The sequence below is a fragment of the Apteryx rowi genome, unplaced genomic scaffold (genome assembly GCF_003343035.1).
Source record: "Apteryx rowi isolate R43461 unplaced genomic scaffold, aptRow1 scaffold_527, whole genome shotgun sequence".
Taxonomy (NCBI): Eukaryota; Metazoa; Chordata; class Aves; order Apterygiformes; family Apterygidae; genus Apteryx; species Apteryx rowi.
In genome coordinates, this window is record NW_020450791.1 from 450,694 (window position 1) to 475,312 (window position 24,619).

A 24,619-nucleotide genomic window follows, 5' to 3' on the forward strand; every position below is an offset into this window, starting at 1 on the left:
AACAGCAATATGTGACAAAGGGGAGGCTGCGCCGGCCCTGGTACAGCTTCACAGCGTGTGTTTGGTCTCTAAATGAAGACTAACAAGAAAAACGGAAATTAGAAATACCATGTACATGCTTGCTTGGCTTGAGTTAATGTTGCTATAAAAACCATACACTTATTCAATAACTGCTTCAATGTGCAAAGAAAATGCTGATGGAAGTATGCTGATTAAAATTTGCAAATAGCATAAATTGGCATATTATGAGTTAGGAGGATTGAAAAATTGCACAGAAAGATGTACTTGAGAACTGCAGTAATAGAAATAGAATGCAATTCAGTCCTGGTTGCAAGGTCATTTGGGGACTAATAACAGAAAATTAAATTGTAAGCTGAATAATCAATTGCAAATGACTGAGGAAGAAAAGGATCTTAGGTGATTAGCTGATCACAGACTGACTATGAAATGCTAGTGACATGCAGACATGAATATAGCAATGCACTTCAAGGCTGTATCAGCAGAGGTATTTCTGCAAGAGTTATGGAAATGTTAACATCTCCAGACAGGCGCTCGTGAGACTTCAGTTGAAAAACTTTGTGGTTCTGATCATCCGTATTCAGGAAAGCTGATTACAAAGTGGAACAGATACGGAAGAGATCTGGGAGACCAAGAATGACCTAGGAAATGAAGTGCATGGTTGCAGCAAGGAAACATGACTGCTGTTTCTAATTAGAACAATTAGAACTGGGTTTAACACAACAGAGATGGAAGAAAGGATTTGTGGTGAGGTGTATTTTGCATATATGTGTTTTGCTAGTACTGTCCCAAGATGTAGTTTGGTATAGTTACAAAAGAGATTGTACAATGTGTGTTGCTTGCAGGACTTGGAGATGGTGGTTCAAGACACCCCTCCACGGCCCGCAGGGAGTGCATGTTTGAGGTGACGTTAGTTCTGGGCTCTCTGAGCAGCGTCCATCGTACAATCCCTTCGGGCATGTGGAAGGCTAGGAATGTGTCTGTAATGTCTGCAGGTGGGATAGTCTTGATATACATGTAGAGTTTATTGCCGAAATATCCCTGTTCCTTCCCATGGCTGTAATACAAACAATAAACTTTAGGCACTGAAAGGAACGCCAAATTTCTGCCATTGACCTCTACTGCCAAGATACCCTCTGCTTTCCTTTCAGAGCTCCCTTTCTCCTGTTGTTGCTCCTTAGTGTAGTGTAGCCTCTAAGTTACAGCCCTGTCAGCCTCCTATTGAAAATCAGTCCTGCTGCAGTGCTTTGGAGCGGTAGAATGCCAATGGATGTCAAATACTTTCCTTCACTTGCTCATCCTCAAGTTTTCAAGCTTTGATATTCTAAAATGGTAATTACTTATTTAGCATCTTCTCCAGGTAAATTGTGCGGATTTGTGAGGATCTGGGAAGTATTGCGAGTATTCCCTGTGAGTATATGTGTGGACAGTGATTTGAATAAGAAAGTCACTTACAAATGACTGAAATTCTCTGAAATGGGCATGTTTTCTGCCATTCTGTATTTCCCAGAGAAGGGGTGGGGAATGGCCAGGTTTTAATCTCCAGCCTATGCATACAGATCATATCCCTCTTTTATGTAGTCACCCATCTGCTTTAAAATTTGTATTCTGATCTCGGTTGTCCTTCATTTTAAATGACTATTAGTCATAGATTAGGAACAATGCATCTTTCCAAATGATTCCAAAAACAAAGTTAAAAGCTAATCTTAAAGCGGTCTATGGGGACAATATTATTTTGCATTTTACTGTAATAGACATGTGTTTCTATTCTTGATAACCATTTGCTTTAATATCCACTCAGGGACATTGTACGGAAATAAAATCTGGCCAATGAGTTTGTAATTGTTCAGTGCTACATTTACTTTTCTTCATTTATATTAAAATGCATCATTGACAGTTTTGTTGAAAATCTTTGCTATTATCTGCTCCCTAATTGTTTTGGGATGGAAATTAAGCAGCCTCCCCAGGGTGGTCTCAAGGAGAGCATACTTTGCTCCCGCTGTACTCCTCTAAGGTATTACCCCCACTGCATTCCCATTAGATACTTTACTGTTATCTTCCTTGTGCATCACCACTCTTACTGAAAAGCGGGGACAATATTTAGGCCTCTCACCACTTTAAGAGCCTTTTACCTTTTCCCATTTAACTATTTTTAGTTGCCTTGGGCATCAAAGTTGGTTCTTTTTCTTAGTCCTCGTAGGTTCTGCCTTTACTCTGAATTACCCCTGAGAGATTTATTAATCCATGGAAGCCTGTAGCCTTCAAACCATTGTTCCTGCTTTACTGAAATGAAAGAACCAGATCCTATTTGCATGAGCCAGTTTACAAAATGATCCAGATTGGTCTGTAGAATTGGCCAGTACTTACTGTTGTTCTTATGCCACCGGTCTGCCTCATCTACAAACTTCGCTCAGCGGTGACCTAGTATTTTCTTCCTAGTTGTGACTTCCCTTCTCTAGGTGTTCTGATTTAGGTCTCTCTTTTACCTAGCCTTCAGGATTGACAGATGGCACAATCAACAAGCCTCATTTGACTAAAAAATACAGCTAATAAAGTATTTGACAAGACCTATTTCCCGTAAAATTATGTTTGCTAGTAATGATTATATCCCTTATTACTTGAGCAATTCTTTGTTTTTTTTTTTTTGCATGAGATTAGTGTCAAAAGTCGGCAAAATTATTCTATTTGGTTCTTTTCCAGATTAGTGTAATATTAGGATGATATAGATTTTTATGGAACTTCTTCACTAATTTAAGTTTTTTTTAAAAAAAATCAACATAAGCAATCAGATTAGTCCCAGGCCAATGCTTTCAGTATACTTGAGTCTGAATTATGGAGGCAAAACCTTTAGGTAGGTTGTTAAATTGTATCTATTAATATTCATATTCATGTCCTACCTATTAGTAGGATTAGAGTAACACACTAATTTTTGTATGCACAGAATGAAAACTAATTTTATGTATTTCATAAGAATCAGACCAAATCATCCTGTCCCTCCCACAGTCCCTCTACTTATCAGCAGGAAGCCAGGATTTTGGTAGTCTGGACTCCTGCGTTCAGGATACAGAGCTGAAGTATCTTACTGCAAGTGACAGAAGCAAAGGGAATAATTTCTAATAATTTTTTCCTCCCTTCTGTCTCTTTGAGGTCCCTCTCTCCTGCACAGTTCTTCCTCATCTCTCCTTTTTCATTCCTTCTGTTCCCTTTCTTTCATGAATGTCTTTCCTTGCCTCCTTTTCTTCTACATTGCAGTCCTCCAATTTTACTTGAGTAGCGCTCAGCGGTTAAGAGGATTGCTAAGACAGATGCAGTGGCTTAGGCTGCTGTGATTGAAGGAGCCTGTATGAAAAATGGAGATCTTATGCAGGAGGATGATGACAACGCAAATTGTAGTTAATGGTAGGAAAAGAGTGGTGAGTTGGTAGCGCTAGTGGCAGCGAAGTAAAGAGGAGGAGTTCAGAGCACTTACCCTTCAGTGACATGGACAGTAACACCTTGTGCAGGGTCCCATGCCTGCCAAAGGCAGTGGCAACAGCTGAAGGGAAGAGGACCTGCACTTAGGTGGATCTGATGCTGAAATTATGGAAATGACCTTGCCAAGCTCAAGGTCCTCTTTAGCAGCAGTGTTTTGGGGGTTTTTTTGTTTGTTTTTTCTTTCCCTCAAGCCCACTGTGTGCTTCATAGTTAGTATCTTTCCAGCCATCATTCTGAGGGGTTTTCAGTTGCACTTCTAGCTTTGAATAAGGTTGTTTTAAAAAAACAAACAAACAAACAAAAAAACCCCAAAACCCAAAACAAAAAAAAACTCACTGAAGGGAAAAAGAAACAGTTTCTGATAAGTTGGTACAGTCTTTAACTTCAACTGACTGAAGATTTTCACTAAGACTATCACTTTCTATGCTGTATTTATGTATAGGGCTTTATAAATGTGTGAGAAAGTACACTCACAGAAATCATGCATTCAGAGGAGGAAAACAGTGTGAAATCCTTACAGATACAACGAAAACAAAAAATAACTGTTTTCATTCATTGATATTACTTGTTGCATAGTCTTATCTAGATATCCTTCTTCCCCTTGCCCTAGCCATGAACGTTCACTGACGGTAGTGAAAGGCAATGGGTGCTTCAACAATATGGGCAGGACAGCACGCACAGACAAGACAGATACAGGGTAGGAAGAGGAAATGAACAGTCAAGTGGTTTCTTCAAGGTTACTCAGCAGTATCCTACATGCTCATATGCAATAAGGCGGCATTTAGGCAGGATATTTTTGGAGGGAGGTGACTATTGGGTTTGTAACATTGATGTAAAGCTTAAGACTTCCTTGGGATCAGAAGTCAATTATTTTCATCTATAAATACTAATTACACTAATGACAGTTTAAACTTCCATTATTTTTTTTTAACTCGAAAACAAGCGTATTTGAAATTTAGAGACACTAACCATAAAATAAAAGCTAACCTGCTATACAAGAAATACCTGATTGATACTGCCAAGCATAAAATACCTGAAGTATTTTGAGGTTATCTTAAAATGTTACATGTATAGAGTTCCAGTTTCCATCTACGTGCACCCTGCAGAGGAGTTATGTCTTGTTATGTCTTTGGCCACTAGCTGTGCAAATAAGTCTGTTTCTTTCTGCTTATGCCAAACCTGTCCAACCCCTTCCATTGGAATTTCTCATCATCTGATTTCAGCCTATTTTGACAAGAAAAACTACCTTTTCTCCATAATGCTTTAGAAACCTAACCAGTTCAGCTCTTTCTGACTGTGTCTCTGTAGCCATTAGTACTTGAGATCTTCTGCAGATCTTGAACTTTGAGATTTCTGCAGAAATGCAAACAGGAGGTTTGAACTAATGTGACACCCACTCAGTAACTGTAGTTTGGACAAAATCCTTGGATCAACTAGTAGACCACTGCTTGATGCAAGTACAGTCTGTTAATTAGCATGGATTTACTTTTTGCTAGCCATCTAATCTCTTAAAAACAGGCATCTAGACACTACTACCCAGCAAAGGTTGAATGGAAGTTCTGCTTGCTGAGATAATGAGGTGAAGCTGTCTAAAAGCTTCTGTCTTATTGAAGAATTATGCCTTCTGTCAGTCTGCACAATTACAGTGTTTGCTTGTATCCTCTGCTGTTTTTTGTATGTTTATACTGGAAAAGATAATACCTATTTTAAGAAGAAAAGACTACATTTACCACAGCTAGAAAGATGTATAAAAGCAGTGGGGAAGAATGAATTTTAATTCTTACTTTTTTTGATCTGTATTTAATACGTAACAAATATTCAAGAAACTTCTGATAGAAGTGGACATAAAAGCAAAATAGTAGATTGTCATCTTTCAAATCTAATGTGGAATGCAGATTGTAGAGGCAGGTAAGGTGTACTTATCAATGAGCATTTCCTGCAGAAGCTTTAGATTTTTTTTAAAGGGTTTTGCCCAAGACCTTAAATTTTGAAAGTTGCTAATGATGAATTTTTGCAGTCAAGAATTCTCAGTCTTAAACTTGRTTGTATTTTTTTATATTGGCATGTACTCTTCAGTATTTGAGAGTGATGGTTTTCTTTAAGTCTAAATGGAAGATGCAAATTCTTCTGTCTTCAAAAAGACATGTAGCCTTTATGATTGGGAAGCAATATAAAAGTGATAACAGAATTTAGTAGTAATAGAACATGAATATGACAAACATAACTTTAGAAAGTTTGCATTATAGTGGTTTGTTTCCAGTCCTGTCTATGCATTAAATATTTATGTGATGTTTTCAGATGAAGACTTCTCTATCAAGGGCATAGCAAGCTCTAGAGCAAGATGGCACAGTGAACAAGAACATACTCTCCAGGAGTCCTGGAACTCCTTGGTAAAGTTTAATTATTCCCATCGTGGCCGAATCTCTAATATGGATTTTCAAGGGGATATCTTCGATGAGTTTCTCCATCAGCAGAAAATCAGCCGGCTTGGAGAATATCAGCTAATGAGAAAAGATGGACTACAGACACTACCAAAAAGGCAAGAGGAAGAAAATTGTATGGAGACAGATGATGGAAGTGATTTCAAAATCCCCGTTTTGCCTTACGGGCAGCGCTTAGTGATAGACATTCAGACAACGTGGGGAGACAGGCATTATGTTGGTCTTAATGGAATTGAAGTTTTCAGTTCTAAAGGAGAGCCTGTTCAGATTTCAAAAATAACAGCTGAACCACCTGATATAAATATTTTACCAGCTTATGGCAAAGATCCCAGAGTAATAACCAACCTAACTGATGGGGTAAATCGGACGCAGGATGATATGCATCTCTGGCTAGCACCATTTACCCCTGGAAAACGTCACTTTATCTTTATTGACTTTGTGAATCCCTGTCAAGTCGCTATGATTAGGATTTGGAATTATAATAAATCTCGCATACACTCTTTCAGAGGTGTGAAAGACATTGTAATGGGGTTAGACGAACAATGCATCTTTAAAGGAGAAATTGCAAAAGCTTCAGGAACCTTGTCTGGAGGTATGATATCATTCCTCATTTTCTTTGTGGAAACAGCAGCACAATATAAGCAAATACCTTTAGCTTGTTTGTTATCATCTTCCACTTCAAACCAAGCTGGTGCTTGTTACAGTATTTAATCCTTTTAATTTCAAAATGTAATGCAAAATCCACTAATGCATTCTCTAAAGACGTTGTGAAATTAAGTAGCATATAGMGCTAATTTTTATTGTTAACACTGTCTTAGCAACCAGATTGGATTTCTGTAACATATATATAATCTTTATGTAGTTTCTACATTTCATCTTGTATGTTGCTTTCAGCTCCAGAGCACTTTGGGGATACTATATTGTTCACTACTGATGATGATATTCTTGAAGCTATATACTGCTATGATGAGACATATGATGGAGAGATGGAAAGTGCCTGTTCCTTGAGATATGAAGAAGAGCTAAAGAGGCCAACAACTGCTGATGGGGAGGGAGATGAAAGGCCTTTTACACAGGCAGGGTTAAGAACAGCAGATCAAAAGGTAGGATCTCCGTGTTCAGAAATCTCTATAATGCATTTCTGAAACATCATGAAAGTAGGAGGCACTAATTCCCATGATGGAGTAAAGCTGAAACTGATACAGCTGTCTGTCCATTTAGAAGATTTCTTTCACTAAATTAATAATTAAGTGAATATTTTTAAGCTCGAATGGTTCTCCAAGTCTTGTTTTCTCTGGTTAATTAATAAGAGTACATGGAAGACTATACTGAATTTTAAATATATATATACACACATATATTTACACATATATATACGTGTATATATATGTATATACATATATGTATTTTTTCTTTACATACTTGGACAGAGATAGAGGGGTTTCTTTTTGATTCAGATACACCTGAAAGTTTATGCCGCTGTCAGTGATTTTACCAAAACTTTTACTTTCTGCCATACAGCAATTCATGTAATGAGTAGCTGTGCTCTCTATCACTCGAGACCAAATATTTTTCCATATTTTCCACAGGGAGGGTATAATCTTGCTTATTCCTTCCCCCACTAGTTAAGTATCTGAGGTAAGAAGGATCAGGCATTATCTTGCTTCTCAACGTCCGTTGGGATGTAGTACATTTCTGTTTCCTGCCCCCCTCATTTATTTTTTTCTCTTTCCCTTTTTGACTAGCCTTCCCACAGGTCTGTGTCCATTTTGCAGCTTAAAAATCCTCCTTACTAACCTCTACAGTAGGTATTTTACTACCTAGAGGAAGGCCGTATTTCTAGCAACCACAGTGTTGCATCATACCAGCTGAGCCAGTCCAGCATCATAGCAAAGATCCTGCAAGACTTTCTGCTCAGGAAAGCTATGGGGCAGTCCTTGGTCCAGTTTCCATCAAAGTTTTTACCTTCTCAGAATCTTACTTCAGTGGTGACATCTTTTTCCAGGGGATGCAGTCATACCTGCAAATCTGTGAGGAGACTGAAAGCTGAATCAATACAAATTCTAGGTGGTTCAGCTCAGGAGTTCCCAGCCATATATAGTTCCTAATGAGCCTTGTGCTGCTATCAAGCTTGCCTGTTCTGCCTTGTCCTCTACTCCTGGTGGCTTATAGGACAAAGAGAAACGTTGTGACATTGAAATTTGATATCACTATTAAGATCGTGAATCAGTAACTCCAACCCTTTGATTTTTCCACTGCTAATTAACACTTTGGCACCAACAATTCTGGTGACACCTTTGCTCACAGTATCCTAGACTGGTCAGACACCCTGTGCAGTTTAGGGTTTCATGAACACATATTGAAGTTCACCTGTCTGTTTTTGATCAGTTGTTAGTTGTGAGAATTCACCCGTACTTCATCCATTGCAGAAGCCTGGACCTGGAATGTTCGGTCCTTACTCAGAGACTCTGCCTTTTGTTTTGTTGTTCATCTGTGATGCTTTTACTTCTTTCTTAACTCTGAAATGTGCTGTGTCATGAATGGAATAACCAAGTGTTACTGTGATTGAGCCACTGATTTTCCTGTCGTTCTGTATTTGCTAGTACCATCAGGATTTTGTAGTTGGATGCTTATGCCATGAGAATGATATAAATGTACTAGATGGTTTGCCTTCCCCGTTGTCATTCAGACCACTGGTCTTGGGTCTGGGTAAAACAATCTCTGCCTGTTGTTCATTTGCCCTTTCTCCTCATAGCATGCTCACTGGATAAGATAGTGTGTTGCTACAGAACTTTTCAAAATTTCTTAAAGAAGCATCTCACATCCTTCTCAGTATTATCACTGCTCATCTCTCTCTGATCTCCCTTCCCATGACTTCAGTAATCCTTAATGTGTCAACTTTTATACCAGGCCAGACCCATAGCTAATCCACTTCTTCCAACTCTGACTGTGGCCAACTGTGTGCTTGGGGGGAAAGTAAGAATAAGCCAAGCAAAACGTGCAGTGGTGTTTCTCTGGAATACTCTCCCAGCCACTAGGAATTTGTGTCTCAAGACTTTTTGACTTGGCCTTTGTGTTTTAGTATTCTTTGATAGGTGTTTTTTTTTTTTTTAATTGGTCTAAGTTTCCTAACTTAAGTTGCATAGTGTGAAGAAGCACATATTTCTGTTTGTTTTGAATCTAATATCTCTAGGTTCATTTAATAGCCTCCAGGTTTTGTGTTGGAAGGGCCTGAACAATTATTCCCTATTCCCTTCTTCAAGCCACTTGAGGTTTACACACCTCTGTTACAACCTCCTCCGAATCTCTCTTTTTCCAGAAAGATCAATTTTACTTTTTAGTCATTCCTCATATGGAAGGTGCTACGGCCAGCCACATGTAGAGCCATAGTAATACTTTCTGCTCTTTAATAACTCCTGTCCTCTGGGGGTATTCTGTCCTAGCCAAAAGGATCTAAGAACATAAGGAGAACAATGTTCACAAACAGAAGTAGTAACTCTTACTTGGTATAGCTGCAAATGAGACCACTTCTGAAATAAGATGGTAGGTACCAGGGGAATGGAGGGATTTCAGTGGCCAAGAAAGGAAGAAAGAGAAAAGAGGTGATAAACCACCTGTATCAAGCTACCTTATGGCCTGCAAGGGAGGGCATTATACCGTGCTCTGTAAAACCAGTAGCTTTGTTATATCCATGGGTTTTGGTGCTCAGCAGAGTTACAATTTTTCATTCCTAGGCTGGTCTTTGAAAGTTGTTCTTTAATTTGTTATTGAGAAAAAAGGAATGAGAGATCAAAGATGGAGTCACTGTTCTGTTAGAAGGCTACCCTCAACAGCAGTTGGGTTTCTCCATCTTTTGTGTGTTACCTCTGAGTTTATTGCAGTGTATGGTTTTTGTTCAGTTTCACCTACTTAATTATCACAAGGACATTTGTTCTGCTGCAGGAAGTATGTTGCAGCCTGGGAAATAAACATGCAAGATCCAGGGATGTCAGTGGTTCTACTGTAGAGATTTAATATGTTGGTAGAAGAAAAGTGTTGACAAGTTTTATATTCCATAGGCACAACATAGATCCATTTGGTGTACTCTGAATCACAGGGAGTTCACCTCTAATGATGAATGAAACTATAGAGAATGGGTCTAGACTACTAAATTTCTATTTGTTAGGGGGTTTTTTTTGGCTACTAATGAAGATTGAGCTCATGCTTTTGTAGAGCCACCTGTAATAATGCTGAGATTACATTCTAATCTTCTATTACTTTGTAGCCTTTTACTGTATATGTAAAATGAGAATTGTTGTTTTCCTCATGTGCAGCATTTTTTTTTAATCTACAATGAACTTAATTTGCTGTTTTATCACCCTCATTCAGTGAAATGAAGTCCTCAGGCAAACCTTTGCAGTTGACCTTTGTCTCTACTACCCTAATTACCTTGGTATGATCAGCAGATTTTGTCTTCTAGTTATCCCCTTACTGGATCATTGCGTTGAATAGCATAGGCCCCAGATACCTGTCAAAACCAACAGTTTATTCCTATTTGTTATGCAGTTTAGTCAAGTAAGGAGCTTTTCTCTTATCCCATAGCAGGTTAGCTTGTTTAAGAGCTTTGAGGAAGTTTTTGTCTTTGGAAATGCAGAGATCTTGTCTTGCGTATTGCACGATTTAGGTAATTTTACAAGATCTTTGAGACATTATTTTAGATCCAGCTCTGTTCAGAAACATAAAATAGACGTGAATTAGATATGGAGTGCTGCTGGAGGCAGAAGGCTTTAATTTTTTGTCCCATGCTGTCATCAGTCATTACGGTGGTTACTTCTCAAAGGAATCACCATTTCAATTTGGGCAAAGATGAAGATCATCGTTTTTTTTTCATCCATGAGGGGAAAAAACAGGTTCCTTGGCAGCCTTAATTTTCATAGTTAATTATCAGTTAGTATTGTGAAAAACAAATGCAAGCTCTTGCACAGATTTGTTCAGGGATCAAGGTAAGACTGCCTGGCCTGTAGTTCCCTGGGTCCTCCTTGCCTTTTTTGAAGACTGGAGTGAAATTTGCTTTCTTCCAATCCTCCAGTACCTCACCTGTTCTCCATGACCTTTCAAAGAYGATTGAGAGTGGCCTCGCAATGACATCCACCAGCTCCCATGGGTGTGTCCCAACAGGGCCCATGGATTTGTGTTCAGTTTGCTTAAGTATTCCCTAACCTGTTCCTTCTCGACCAAGGGAAAGTTCCTTTCTCCAGAGATTTCTCCCTGGTCTCCAGGACCTGGGATTCCACAAGGCCAGTCTTACCAGTAAAGACTGAGGCAAAGAAGGCATCGAGTACTTCAGCCCTGCTCCATTCAGCAGAGGGCCCACATTTCCCCTACTATTAGTTTTGTTACTGATGTAACCCTTCTTGTCCTTGACATCCCTCACCAGATTAAACTCTGCATGAGCTTTGGCTACCCTAGCCCTGTCCCCACATGTTCAGGCAATGTCTCTCTATTCTTCCCAAGTTACCTGTCCCTGCTTCTACCTTCTGTGTACTTCATTTTTATGTCTGAGTTTTGAGAGGAGCCCCTTGTTAATCCATGCAGGCCTCCTACTGCCTTTACTCAACTTCCTGCTCATTGGGGTGGACCATTCTTGAGCTTGGAGGAGGTGATTCTTGAATATGAACCAGCTTTCTTGGACTGTTCTTTCTTCTAGAGCTGTATTCCATGTGATTCTTTTAAGCAGATCCCTAAGAGGCCCAAGTCTGCTCTCTTAAAGTCCAGGGTTGTGATCCTGCTTTTTGCTCTGCTCCCTCTTCTCAGGATCATGATTTCTGCTGTCTCATGGTCACTGCAGCCAAGATTTGGCCCCCTGTATATTAGTGCATCCTCCTACATGCACTACCAAAACCAAACAAATAGCCTTGACTCTCTGTGGATTCACATGGTCTTCTACATTTTGGGGGTATTTTCCATTGTTCCCAGGAGAGCCTTTCTCTGCTGCACTAGTCCTGTTCCGTTATTTAATCTATCAAATCGAAATCATGAATAATCTGGGGCAGGGTGGGGGATTTTTTTCATGTCTAGCCTTCTGCGTATTAATAGCACTTTAAGCAGTTTATGTCTGTAATGTATATTTATACAAGATATGTATATTCATTGTACCTGTTGGTTTACTTTTTAGGTTCAAGAGCAGGTAATTGTGTCAGACCCTTTCTCTGAATTTACACCCAAGGAACCGGGGATATTTACTGGAAAGTGTAAGTTCTTTGATTCCTCTCACCCACCCTACCCCTGATATGTTATCAAGGAGTATCTGATTTGTCAGAGTTCTACACAACTTAGTGACAGGTGTCAGGTCTGGAATAACAAAAAGAGTAATTGCACTTTTAAGGTAACAGCTTTGTTTACTATATCATATAACATTATACAAACATTATGTCATAATAATTGGCATTTAATTTCAGAAAATTAACTCTACTCAGTTGCCTAGTCCCTGAATTGGATTTGTGGTAGCTGTGTCCATTACCCAGTAATGGCTTCCCAGTCCTGTGTTCTGTGTGTTCATGTAGACTGACTGAATTTCTCAAGTCAGGTTGACACTAGAGACACTCTGGTAAACATAGACCAGAGTGTTACACTAATCAGGTACTCTCAATATCAATGTATCCTATACCAAAACAACTCTCTGTGTGCCTTCAAATTACTCTTCATGACTTTCCCCAGTGAAAGCTTCAGTCAAGGTCTGGATGGCCCAATACTTTCAGTACCAGTTCTTGGTCCTTTGGCTAGTGCAGGAGAAAATGGGTTCATGGGCCTGGCATAAAGCCTTCAGCAACCTGTGATGTGCCCCCTGAAAATGCACACAAATGCTGTGATTTATTCAGCATATCTATGAACTTGCTAAGATGCCTCTCCCTCCTCCCACTTCTTAAAGTGAATGAAAAAGAAAGTAAGAATATTATTCAGAGCTCAGCAGATCAGTCTTACATACTGACAAGATACTGTTAATCAGCTGATTGGACTATATTGTCTCTACTAGACAAAGAGGTCCTGATTCCTACTGAGTTCTTGCTGAGGAAGAGCTGTGTAAGAAGCTAACTAGAAATAGGGGAAGCTTTCTATGTCTTATGAAATGCAATAGGAACGTCAATTTAGTTTCTTACACAGGAAAATAATGCCATTAATTGCCTGCAAGACACTTATCTTTGTAAATTACCTTGCACAAAAACAAGAAGCCATCCATTATCTACAGTTTGTCTTTGTGGGAAACCCTTTGACTTCTACTTACCCTGTCCTGCCTGCGTATATTGTTTGTTGTTCTCATTGTGCTGGGGGAAAGGGAGGGGACACACAGACTTGAAGTGAGAGTCCTCTTGCTGCTGCTTCTTTTGGAATATGACTGAGAACTGTGGAAGATCTAGGATCAGTACTGCCTCTTTCATCTGGGACTTCTGATGTGGAGATGCTTTTCTAAAAGATCTGAGGTAGCTAAATGATGCTCTTTAATCTCAACAGCTATGGGTGTTAGAGCCACATGAGTGTTGGTGTTCACAGCACCTCCAGAGATTTTATACCACAGGTAAATTGTTTGTGGGTTCACTGAGGATTTGTATCCTTGACCTGTTGTAGGTACTTTTCATCTTGAACCCTACTGCCAGCCGTGATGCCAAGGGGAAATCATGCCTGACCAACCTGACTTTACCAACAGTTTACCTTGACTTTAGCAAGGCCCTTGACACAATCTCCCGTAGTCTCCTTATAGTCGAACTGGTGAGAGGTGGATGGGATAAGCGGATGATAAGGGCCTGAGGTTCTGGTGGACCACAAGTTGAAGAGGAGTCGGCTGTATGGCATTGCAGTAAAGAAGGCTAGTTGCCTCCTGGGCTGTATGAGCAAGAGCATAGCTAACAGGACGAGGGGAGGAATTCTTCTCTTATATTTGGCATTCATGAGTCTGTGTCTGGGATACTGTGTCCATTTTGGGGCTGCCACAGGACAAGAAAGGCATCGACATACTGGAGTGATTCAGTGGAGGGTCACCAAGATGGTCAGACAGCCGGAGTGCCTTATGTGTGAGAAGTGCTTGAGAGAGTTGGGTTTGCTCATCCTGGAGAAGGAAAGAGGAAGGGGGAGATCTTGCTGTCTACAGCTACCTAAGATGAAGGTGTAGAGAAGATGGAGCCAGACTCCTCTCAGAGGTGCACAGGAACAGGATAAGAGGCAATAGACCCAACAAGGTGGAACACAAGACTTTCCAACTAGATACAAGGAAAAGCTTTTTCACCATGAGGGTTGTCAAACACTGGAAGAGGGGCCCAGAGGGGTTTTGGGATCTCCATCCTTGGAGATGTTATCCTGCACTGGGCAAGCTCCCAAGTGACCTGATCTAATGGAGGCTCTCTGAGCAGGGGATTGGACTAGAGAGCTCCAGAGGGCCCTTCCACCCTACATCATTCTGTGATTCTATGAAGGCTTTGGCATGACAATACGAGCACTAAACCTTGCACAGATAACTGCTGGACCCTGTCTTTTCTCTTAGTCTGTTTGAAAATATACTCTAGTTTCGAATGAGCTCTCTCTTGCATCATTGCAATTTGTATAGTAAGCAAGTTCAGACTTAGCAATGGCCTTGGAAATTGCATCTAATACCAGTATAGCCCTAGCTCCAAGCTTGTCAGCTAAATGAACTATATATTTCTTAGTGTCCTTCTAAATGCTAAAGAGATCTTAAAGCTCAACTGAATTTATGTGTATGTTGACACTTAGTCTTGTGTAAACTGCTACCAGTATTTACAGGTAATTGGCTTGTATGGCTTTAGTAGCTTTAATGCTAGATTTTTTAATTTTATTTATTTTTTTCTTTTCCAGTACATCCTGACTACTGGTGCTTCTTTAGGCATTTTCAGACCTGGTTATTTCTGTTTTTTTGTGATGTATGAAGTGAAAGATATTTTTCATTTACAATGATGGATTTTTATCAAAGCTGATCGGACTGTAATATTGCTTGTCATAGCTATAAATGTTAATTGTATTTTTTTTCAGTAAGACGTGAAATAGCTGGACCTGAAGATACACTTGTAGTCTTTTGTCTGCACGATTTTTCTTTCCTATTTATTTTCTGGGAATGCAGGCTAATCATCATCACTGCTTTTCACTAGTGTAAGCAATACTGTCCCATTAAAATGCTTCCATGTGTCCAGTTTTGACATGAGGATAGTAAGTTAAATGCATTACTAACCCACATTTTTTTTGGCTAACCTACAAGTTGGTGTTCTTTAAGAGATCTAGTCATTTAGGATTTACGAGAGGCTAGATTTAGATGAGGCTGTATAGTGACTTAGCTCACAAAAGATAATAATTAAGATATAACAGGTCTTCTCTGTTTCTGCATAATCCTAAAATCTGTCATGTAACTGCTCAAATATATTGTTTAATTACTGTTATTGCACAAACTAAGTAATGAGACATTTGATAATATGCTTGATCCAGAGTTGTATAGTGACAAATGAATAGGATGTTGGTAGCCCACTAAAGGTCTAACAGAGATTTAGAGAAGATACTGTGGTATTATATGGAGGAAGACATGTGGACCAGGAAGTATTCAAGTACAAAATATAAAGTTTAAACAAAATACATATATTTTAGTTTAAGTTTATATTTTAGTTTAAGTTTAGTTTAAACAAAATACATATATTGCTAATTGTTGGGGCTTGCATACATGCTTATATGTAGAAAAATTATTTAGCTGGTTAAAAAATGCATGATAGAAAAAGGTAATCAGTTGGACAATATGTGCACTAGTAGGTCAAAGCCTGGGGAGTGGCCGTAGGGTGAGCAGTTCCAAAAGTGCTGCTAGTGGCAGTAGAAACCCCCCCAACAGCAACAACCTTAGGTTCCTCACAAGTTTGGAGTGAGAAGAGAGGAATCATCCTCCTGTGACAGGCCAGGTAAATACTACAGTATTTCACTGTGCTCTGGCGATTCTTTTTGAAGTCAGAGCTGTAGCTGTAATGTGACTTCTAGTGCAAATTAGTTACAAATATGCAAATTAATGCATTTGGTATCTGAAGGGAAGGAAATGGGAAAGACTGTGTGAGGGTAGCATCAACCCTAAGAATAAAACATGATGAGATGTGCTTCCAAAGTCAAGATGGACCTATCAAATGAGAAATTAGAAAGAAAAAAAAAAGTAAAATGTAGCTTTCAGTCTCTTGACTGCTGGACTTGTCGTACCCTTGTGCTTGGGAAACAGATTCTAGCTAGATTTTGTATATTTATTGTGACAAGACACTTCCCATTGTGCAATTTAGAAGACTTGTGAATTAGGCTCTGTTCTATGACACTCATGGTTTCTTGCTACCTGATCCCCTAACTGCTAGAGTCTGTTCAGTTCTTTCTTGTCATATTGTCACGGAATCACGGAGACGCTGGTGGAAGGGACACTGCAGGTCTCTAGTCTAGCCGTGGGCTCAGAGCAGGGCTGTTGCCAGCACAAGATCAGGGAGGCTGTGGCTTTGTATAGCCATGCCTTGAAAATCCTCAATGATTGAGATCCCCCATCTCTTTGGTGAGCTGCTGTAGAGTTGCACTAACTTCCTGAGGGGGAAAAAAAGGATTTTTTTTTTTTCCTAACATCTACCCTGAACATCCCACCCTGCAATTTGTGGCTGTTGCCCTTTTTTACCGCTTGACTCTACCAAGAAAGTTGGGTACCATCATGTTTGTAGCTGCCCTTCAAGTCATTGTTGACTGCTGTTAGATCATTGGAATCATTATGTGATCTTCTCTGGCTTGTTTTCTGTCACAATGTGATGGATGAGAGATGTGGACCCTTGAGGGGAAACAAAGCCAGCAAGCATCTGTCTTTCATGTGCTCCTTCACTCTTGCCCCATATCCTATTTACCATAAATGATGGTCCTCTCCCTGACAGGAAGAGAAACTCCATAGAGAGGATGGAGAATGAGTGCTGCAAGACCTGCCACAGATAGCTCTAAGCACTTGCTGACTGCAGGGGAGTAGAATGCATGCATTGCAAAGATGTTTTTTACAAAACTTCGCTGTACCAGTCTCCTCTGTTGTAGATGTGTAAAGAAGATGGAAGGGCTTGAGGTGCTTTTCCACAAATCTACTTCTGGATAGAAAGAAGTGCCCTGTAGTGAATTTCTGTGCACCAAGAAAATAGACTGAATGCTAGATCCTTTGCCTTTAATACAAGGTATACTAGGGAAAGAGGGAAAAACTTTAATGTCAGGTGTTCTCRTGCCCAAATAAGTGGAAAGAATTTCATTTCTTGTGCTGGAGTTGGGGCTTGTTCTTGTCACTGAAAAATTCTCTTTCCTTTCTCAGCTTGTAACTTTTCCTCAAAACACTATTGCAGGGAATTGGTAACTATCTCCCTTTAAAGCCAGTGTCGGATGGCTGGAGCTCACCCCACTTACTTTGCTCTGGCTAGCTCTGGGGATGAGAAAGGGAGCATCCTGCAGTGACAATAGCAACTTCATTGAGTGGGGATACAGTAGCTCCCTACAGAAAGAGGATGGAGATGCAAACTAAGCAGTCACGCCAAGGATGTTGCAGCATAAAGGCATGATTAAACCATTTAATAATCTCCTAAAATGATGCACATAATGAAGGAGGGGACAGAATCAACTTGGCCTGTAAGGGATAGTTTGGGTTAGAGTCGTACTTCTGCACAATCCTTGACAAAAGCAGAGGAGATGAGGAAGCAGCAGGAAGCTAGGTATGAGGGTAGAGGAGTGTGAGTATCAGGTGACTCACAGAAAAGTGGCAAAGGCTGCAAGGGCAGTAGGTATGAAAGAGGAGGGAAGGGGGCAAGAATTCACTAGAGATGAAGAAAATCAGACCTGTGGCAATGGAAGTGGATAAGCGAAGCAGCAGGTGCTTAGCAGAGCCATCTGTGAGTAGGGAAGTCTGGAGGCACTGGGAAAGGATTAGATGGAAGGAAGCGCTCAGTCAGCCAGGAGCAAGGTGATCAGCTGGCTGTGTCAGTGAGGGAAGAGAATGAAGGGGGAGTCTAAACCAGATATCTGCTCCTTTTAGAGGAAGAGTTTGTAGCATCTATGAATAGGGAGACTTCTGGAAACTGCTGTGTCTTGGGAGAAGGCAAACAAAGCGATTAGTTTTTCAAAAAAAAAAAAAAAGTCTCTGTAATCACTAAAATAGTAAAATAGCTACTTAGAACAATTCATGAGAGTATGGAACTCTTGACCTATGATGTGCGGAGCAGCGTTCCAAGTGGTTTTGATGGGGACATGGACTTGTAAGTAGCAATTTCATATTGCTATTCTGTTTTGCAAAACGTTTGCACTCAAGTCTTTGAGGAGTCCAGATTTCCTGCCATCTTAGATTATTTTTAACAAACTTCAGACCTTTCATGTTCAGGCTTTGAGTTTTTTGACTGCTCTGTAACTATGGAAATGTCTTCTGCTTCACACTTGTTCAGGTTTGGAGTCTTGGCCCCTTACTTCAAGCTGATAAGTATGTATGTATATTCTTTTATGTAGGCCTACAGCTGAATTTTACCATGACCTGGGGAGACACTCATTACCTTGGACTGACTGGACTTGAAGTGATAGGAAAGAATGGTCAAGCTTTAAAATTATCTACAGAACAGATTTCTGCTTCACCCCAAGACTTAAATGATCTTCCAGAGTATATGGGAGATTCCAGAACATTAGAAAAGTAAGTAGCAAGAGTTGAAATGTCTAAGCATTTCCTGCTATTTTTTGCCTTGTGCCTGCTGTTTCAGTGACAGTCTGCTAGATATTCTTATCAACCAACAGTTTTAGACTTTATCAATTTTTAGATTTTGTTTTACATCAAATTTTATAAGGATAAGATTATATAAGCTTTATATTATGGTCAACACATGTTAAGGCAAACATGATTTTAACACCATTGCTGCTCAGTCTTAGACTTCAGAAGCTACCCAGGAGCAGCTTGTTGTAGAAACATGAAGGAGATGTTTCCAAAAGATGATATTTGTATTAGGAGATGATAACATGCCTGATTGGTATCCCTACTCAGGACTTTCCAAGCAGAAATGTGTCTCCCCTGTAGCATCTATCTATGCATATGCAGTGAAACTTATCCAGGATTTTTGGAAAATTTCAAGGAAAAATTTCAAGTTAGAAAAAGGCAACAACTTCTTAGGGAATTACATGGTGCCATTCTCACTTTTGACAATTCTGCAGCTTTTGTTTTTTTTTCCTATTTTCATTGAAGCTTCATTCATTGACATATGTTTCCTCAAACTATCTTGTAGTTACTAAATGGTAACAGTATAGAAAACATAGGATATAGCTTTGGGGAGGACTTGGCATTTATTGCTATTGAAGCTGCATCCTGTTGTTTCCAGGTCATATCTCCATTTGCAAGAGCATTTTCAATTCTAATCCTGCCTTCCAGCATGTTTATGGTCTGCTAATAGGCTTGTGACGTAAGCCTTGTCTTTTCAGTCTTTGTGTCTTCCTTAAAATACTGTATTTATCCACATATACACTAACTCTGTTCCTTATTACAATTTCTGCTAATTTGACCAATGCAGATGTCAAGCTTACTTGTCTGGAGTTCCCCAGTTCCTCTGAAGAACTCTCACTAAAAATTATCATCACACTTGCCACCTTCCCCATCCTCTGTTATGAAGTCAGTTTTAAGGTTTGCATTTATGTATGCGTTTAGCCTCCCAGATTTTATGATCCTTTTTATTTTCTTTGTTTGGTCATGACTTCTGTTGAAAGATGACTTCCAAGAATTTTCTTCATCCTGGCACTAAGCTAGGCTGGCTTCTTTGTTTTTCAAGTCCTCCCTCTTTCCAAAGTCTGTCTTAGTAAGTGGTATACATTTGTTCTGTGCTTGCAATATGATGTCCCTTAATATTCTATTTGCTGTGTGTAATAAGTTTATTTTGTTGCTCCTGTAACTTTTTTTTTTTTTAACATGCTTCATTATTTTTGCTTAGGACCCTTTTTTGAACAGAAGCAGTGGGGGCTTTTCTGGCTTTTGCTGTTCCTGCAAGCATGTTGAGTTTGAGTACTCTACAGTGCTCTTTAACTGTAGCATTTTGAATAAATCCTGGATGCTCTTCAGGACCAAATCAAGGATTATGTCTTCTCTCATGGGCTCCCTAATCAATTCCTCTGTGAAAGGGTCATTAATCAAATCTACTTTTTTAAGGAACTGCTAAGCCTGGCACTCTTGCTTCTGCATACACAGGGCAGTGTACAAAATTAAGTATGGTGAGGCAATGAGTTCATATTCTCCTTTACCTTGTGTTTGTGTGTCCATAGTTTGTGGTAGGAGATACAAGGTCAGAATTCCAAAATGAGGGAATAATGTAATTAAATTTCTCTAGTCAGCCCAAAATCTGTGTCCTTTACATTATTGTGATACTATTGTTAAAAGAGGAAAAAAAAGGGGGGGGAAATATGCCTAACTATGCACATGCAAAAGGATGTGAACAAACTCTGCTTCTTCTCTGAGCTATCCAGCTACCATCCAGCTCCTTGTTGGAATCAGGTTTGTTGTGTTAGTGTAGTAATATGCTGCGGAGTGGCAGGTGCATTAGCTTAGGTGAGGAACTGTAGTGATAAGTTGTATGGCTTCTGAGCCTTTTACCTTCAGCTGTCATGCGAATGTGGCAGGGCTTTCCTCTGCCTGCTCTTCTTCATGTAAGCAAAACTTGAGCATTTTTCTGTTTTTTAGCTCAAGCATATCCAACTCAAGGAAATGTTGTGTCTTTCCTCCCTCCTCATCTTTAATTAGATGATCACACATTATTTTTGATGTTTACTGTGCTTTTTAATTGCATGCACAGAGACATGATACAGCTCTGTTGCTACAAGTGAAAATTAGAAAAATTTTAGCACCTAGTGAAGCACCTGTTTTTCATGAAGAAAAACAAGCTTTTCCTTTTTGCAGCTAATGGATTTTTCTCTTTGCAGGTTAATAGATGGGACTAATATCACAGTCGAGGATGACCATATGTGGCTTATTCCCTTCTCTTTTGGAGAAGATCATCTGTTCACAATCCGTTTTGATAAAATTGAAAGTATTGCAGGGCTTCGCTTTTGGAACTATAATAAATCTCCAGAGGATACCTATAGAGGGGTAAGTAAAAGAAAAGGAGCCAGCAAAAATATACAGCAGTGCATTGGAAAATTGGTGCTGTGATAAATGAATATAGCTATCTTAATGGAACACCATAAATCTTTCTAGATTGTCTGACTCTGAGTTTTGTGGCAGGTGTAATGCATTTCTGTCTCCACAAACAGCAAATATAGGGAAAAAAAAAAGCCGGAGATAGTTTAAAGACATTTTCACAGCTGATTTTTCCAAGAGACACATACAGTAGCACATACTATTTTCAAGATATATGGTGCTAAAGTGGTATCCATTCAGTATCTAGTATTTAGGCCTACAGTGTGGATTCTTTATTTCCTGCAGCACAAGGCATGATAGAACAGGGGACACATCTAAACAGACTTCTGCGGGAGGAAAGTTACAGAAAGCAGAATCTGTGTGCAAACTTTTTTCTGACCTGGGAGTTTTTAATCGTTTCTGGGCACCTTGCTTTTCTTAACTCTGTCATTTTACAAAATGACAATGAGCATTACCTTTCAAGAAAGCCTCAAGTATGTTGGGTCATTGCTTCATATAGACGTTCAGCCTAAAGTAGACCAAACGAGTCTTACAACTCTCATCTATTGTGCAAGGACGAATAATGTCTTTAATTTATTTTGGACACTGTCCTATTTAGGTCCTATTTAGAACGTTTAGGACTATAGTGTCCTATTTAGGACACTGACTATAAATGTTGTAAAGCTGTTCAGTTAACTGTAAGATGTTAAACAGAGATTTGGTCTGTCTTTTTAAAACAAGGAGTATAATGCAATTTCTCTAAACTTGCATCATGAAATCTAAGGCTCTATTTATATGGCCATGCCATGCAATTTTTAGACTTAGTCTCTGTTTTTAAGTACACTCCAGCATGGAGTTTATGGTATGTTGAACTGATGTACTTGCTAGCCAGTTCAACAGAAAATAGCTCCTGCTAGCAATATTATACTTGGCTGACATATGTGGATTGTATTGGGCCCAGTCAATCAATACTGCCTCCTTCAAGAAGCAGGAATAGTGTCTAGAACTCTAATACTTGTTTGGAAAAGTTGACGTCAAACAAGTTGGCTAAAATTGTTTGACTAAAATAGTGTAACATGCTTCCTCCCTTCTTCTTTCTTACTGCTTGCGTCAAATTTTTTATTTTATATATATATATATATATATATTTTTATTTTTATTTTTTTTTAACTGAATTCTTGGAGTTAACTGCCAGCTGACACCTGTTTGTGAGCATGTGCTGCATCCAGCTAGTGCCCTGAGTTTGACCCTTACCCGTTTCCCTGGTTTTGTTCTCAGAATATATACGTGCGGTTGTAATGAAAATGATAAAATAGTTGCTGTTCACTGCACAGAAAGCTTATAAATCCATATATGAAGGGAAAGATTTGGAAACATAACCTGTGCATTCTTGACTTTCAAACTGAGTCAGTAGTTAACAAGAAAAATGTTAATACATATGAAGATAGAGAAACACAAGACAAAAAGAATCAGTAGAACTCTGAAAAAAATCTCTAGAACTGAAGCTGGAGCCTTGGATCCCTCATAGGATTGGGCCAGATAATGGCAGAGGCTGTAGAACTGCTTCTCTGTGTGAGTTTCCCTTCCAAAATTGCTTTCATATGAATGCTGATGGGAAGTATTCCCTCTTCAAAACTGAGCCCTGGCATCTTTTAATATCGCCGTGGTGTGTTATAGAGTGACAGTACTGGCCAAAGACTCCCAGAAGGCTAGGATAGATTTCCAGATTTCATAATACATTGCATTAACCCAATGTTTTTGACATACGAGAGGGTTCAGGAGCATGTTGATTCACCTTTTGAACATAGCCTCAGTATGACAACAAGGGTTGGGTTTTTTTTTTTACCTAAATCTGTTACATAATTAATATGGTTGGACATAAAGAAAGGACTCTTCCCTGTGAGAGTGGTGCAACCCTGGGATGGTGCCCAGAGAGGTGGTCACATCTCTATCCTTGCAGACTTTCAAAACTCAACCGCACAAGGCCCAGAGCAACCTGATTTGGCTTTGCAGTCTGCCCTATGCTGAGCAGGTGGTGAGACCAGAGACCTGCAGAAGTTCCTTCCAACCTAAATCTCTCTGTGATTCTGTGAAAAAAATGCCATATAAAGCACCATTTTTGAGTGGCAATGTAGAATGTTTTCACTACCATTATGAGCCAAAGCTTCTCTGAGGCAGGGCAGGGGAGAAAAGCTTGAAAATGAATTTTAAAGGATGGCATGATTCAAACCAAATCAATTCCCTGTACATGGCTCAACTATTATTAGAGAAGGAAAAGAAATAACCAGGTCCCTAATATCTAAAGCAGAATTTGGCTTTTGGAGGCCAAACCAAGAAGAAAAAAGGTATATTTTCACAGTTTTACTTTGCTAAATAAAAAGGTGAGTTGTTTAAAGTATGTATGCAGGTGGCACACCTGTAAGTCACATAGCAGTTAGCGGGTACAGCCTAAATGAAGACTTCTTACCTGCAACCCGGTAAAAGCATGAATGAAAAACATTTTCTGCAAAAGGGAAGAGGCAAGATTTCTGCTGGGTCACAGTGAAGATGCCTGAGACTAAACCGTCGGGTGTCAGGACAGCTGTTTCTTGAAGAGTTGTTCCTTCTAAGCTGCAGTCCCCGGATGTAAGAGTATACTGATTTGCTAGGCCGCTGTAGACTGGTGGATTCTCTTTATAGGTTTAGTGTGAGAGGGTAATGGCAAGGAACTCTCAGAATGAAGGCTTATATGCTATTTCCAGCTGTATGAAAAATTACCTTGTGAAAGCTTTCTCATGTGATGAGTAAAATGCTGTGTTTGATGGTTGAGCGCCTTCTCAGCTGATGAAAATTACTTAGAAATGAGGGCTGTAAGGCAGACATAAATGTAAGCAGCTGTGGTATAATAGGTAAGATTTCATCTTTAAGTCTCTAGACCTCCCATTTAATGCCTGTTCCCTAAACTAAAGCATATTTCAGTGGATTTGCACTTCCTGTCCCAACTTGGCAGCCTGATTCAACTGGAAAGCAGCATGCAGAACAGTTTCTAATGTAAAAATGTTTCCTTTCTTTGCTTCCAAGCTTATTAAAGATGAAACCAGAAATAGTTATTTTCCCTTATGGAACTGGAATGGATGCTGCTTCTAGCCCAGTACCTGCTTTTTTTCAAATCAAGAAATGTCTGTTTAAAAGGAGGGGGGGAAAAAAACAACAACAACCCTTTCTTAAAAAGATTTGATTTTAGGATATTGCTTATGTAACTTAATTATAATTGAACAAAAAAATGGTTTAAAAATGGCAAAAATATGAAAACTGTTGTGACTATCAGGTAACTGATAATATGTGGGCTTTACAGAAAACCCTGAAGTTTAAGTTCTTCTCAGACTGACATCTTGAAATGGAAATTTTAACTCAACTGTATATATTGCTTATATTTTGTTAATAGAAATCCTAAAAATTGATAATGAAAGTAAAATATTTGCATACAAAACTAAATGGGCCTCAAATTATCATATATACATACCAATATCAAAAAGATTAGAACCAGTAATCAAAAGATTAGAAAACTGACTCA

The 24,619-nt window shown here is 39.3% G+C and overlaps 1 protein-coding gene across 7 annotated transcripts in view; it reads left to right on the forward strand.

Annotated features, from left to right (window-relative positions):
• Nucleotides 1–24,619, forward strand: part of KIAA0556 (KIAA0556 ortholog) — an 83,005-nt gene that overhangs the window by 42,780 nt on the left and 15,606 nt on the right. For all 7 annotated transcript variants that reach the window (XR_003255888.1, XM_026080579.1, XM_026080580.1 and 4 more), the window contains 5 exons: nt 5,791–6,525; nt 6,828–7,036; nt 12,088–12,163; nt 18,432–18,609; nt 20,871–21,036. Coding sequence is in view for 6 of the 7 variants with exons in the window: in XM_026080579.1 (XP_025936364.1) it covers nt 5,791–6,525; nt 6,828–7,036; nt 12,088–12,163; nt 18,432–18,609; nt 20,871–21,036 (1,364 nt within the window). In the remaining variant the exon portion in view is untranslated. The remainder of the gene's footprint in view (nt 1–5,790; nt 6,526–6,827; nt 7,037–12,087; nt 12,164–18,431; nt 18,610–20,870; nt 21,037–24,619) is intronic.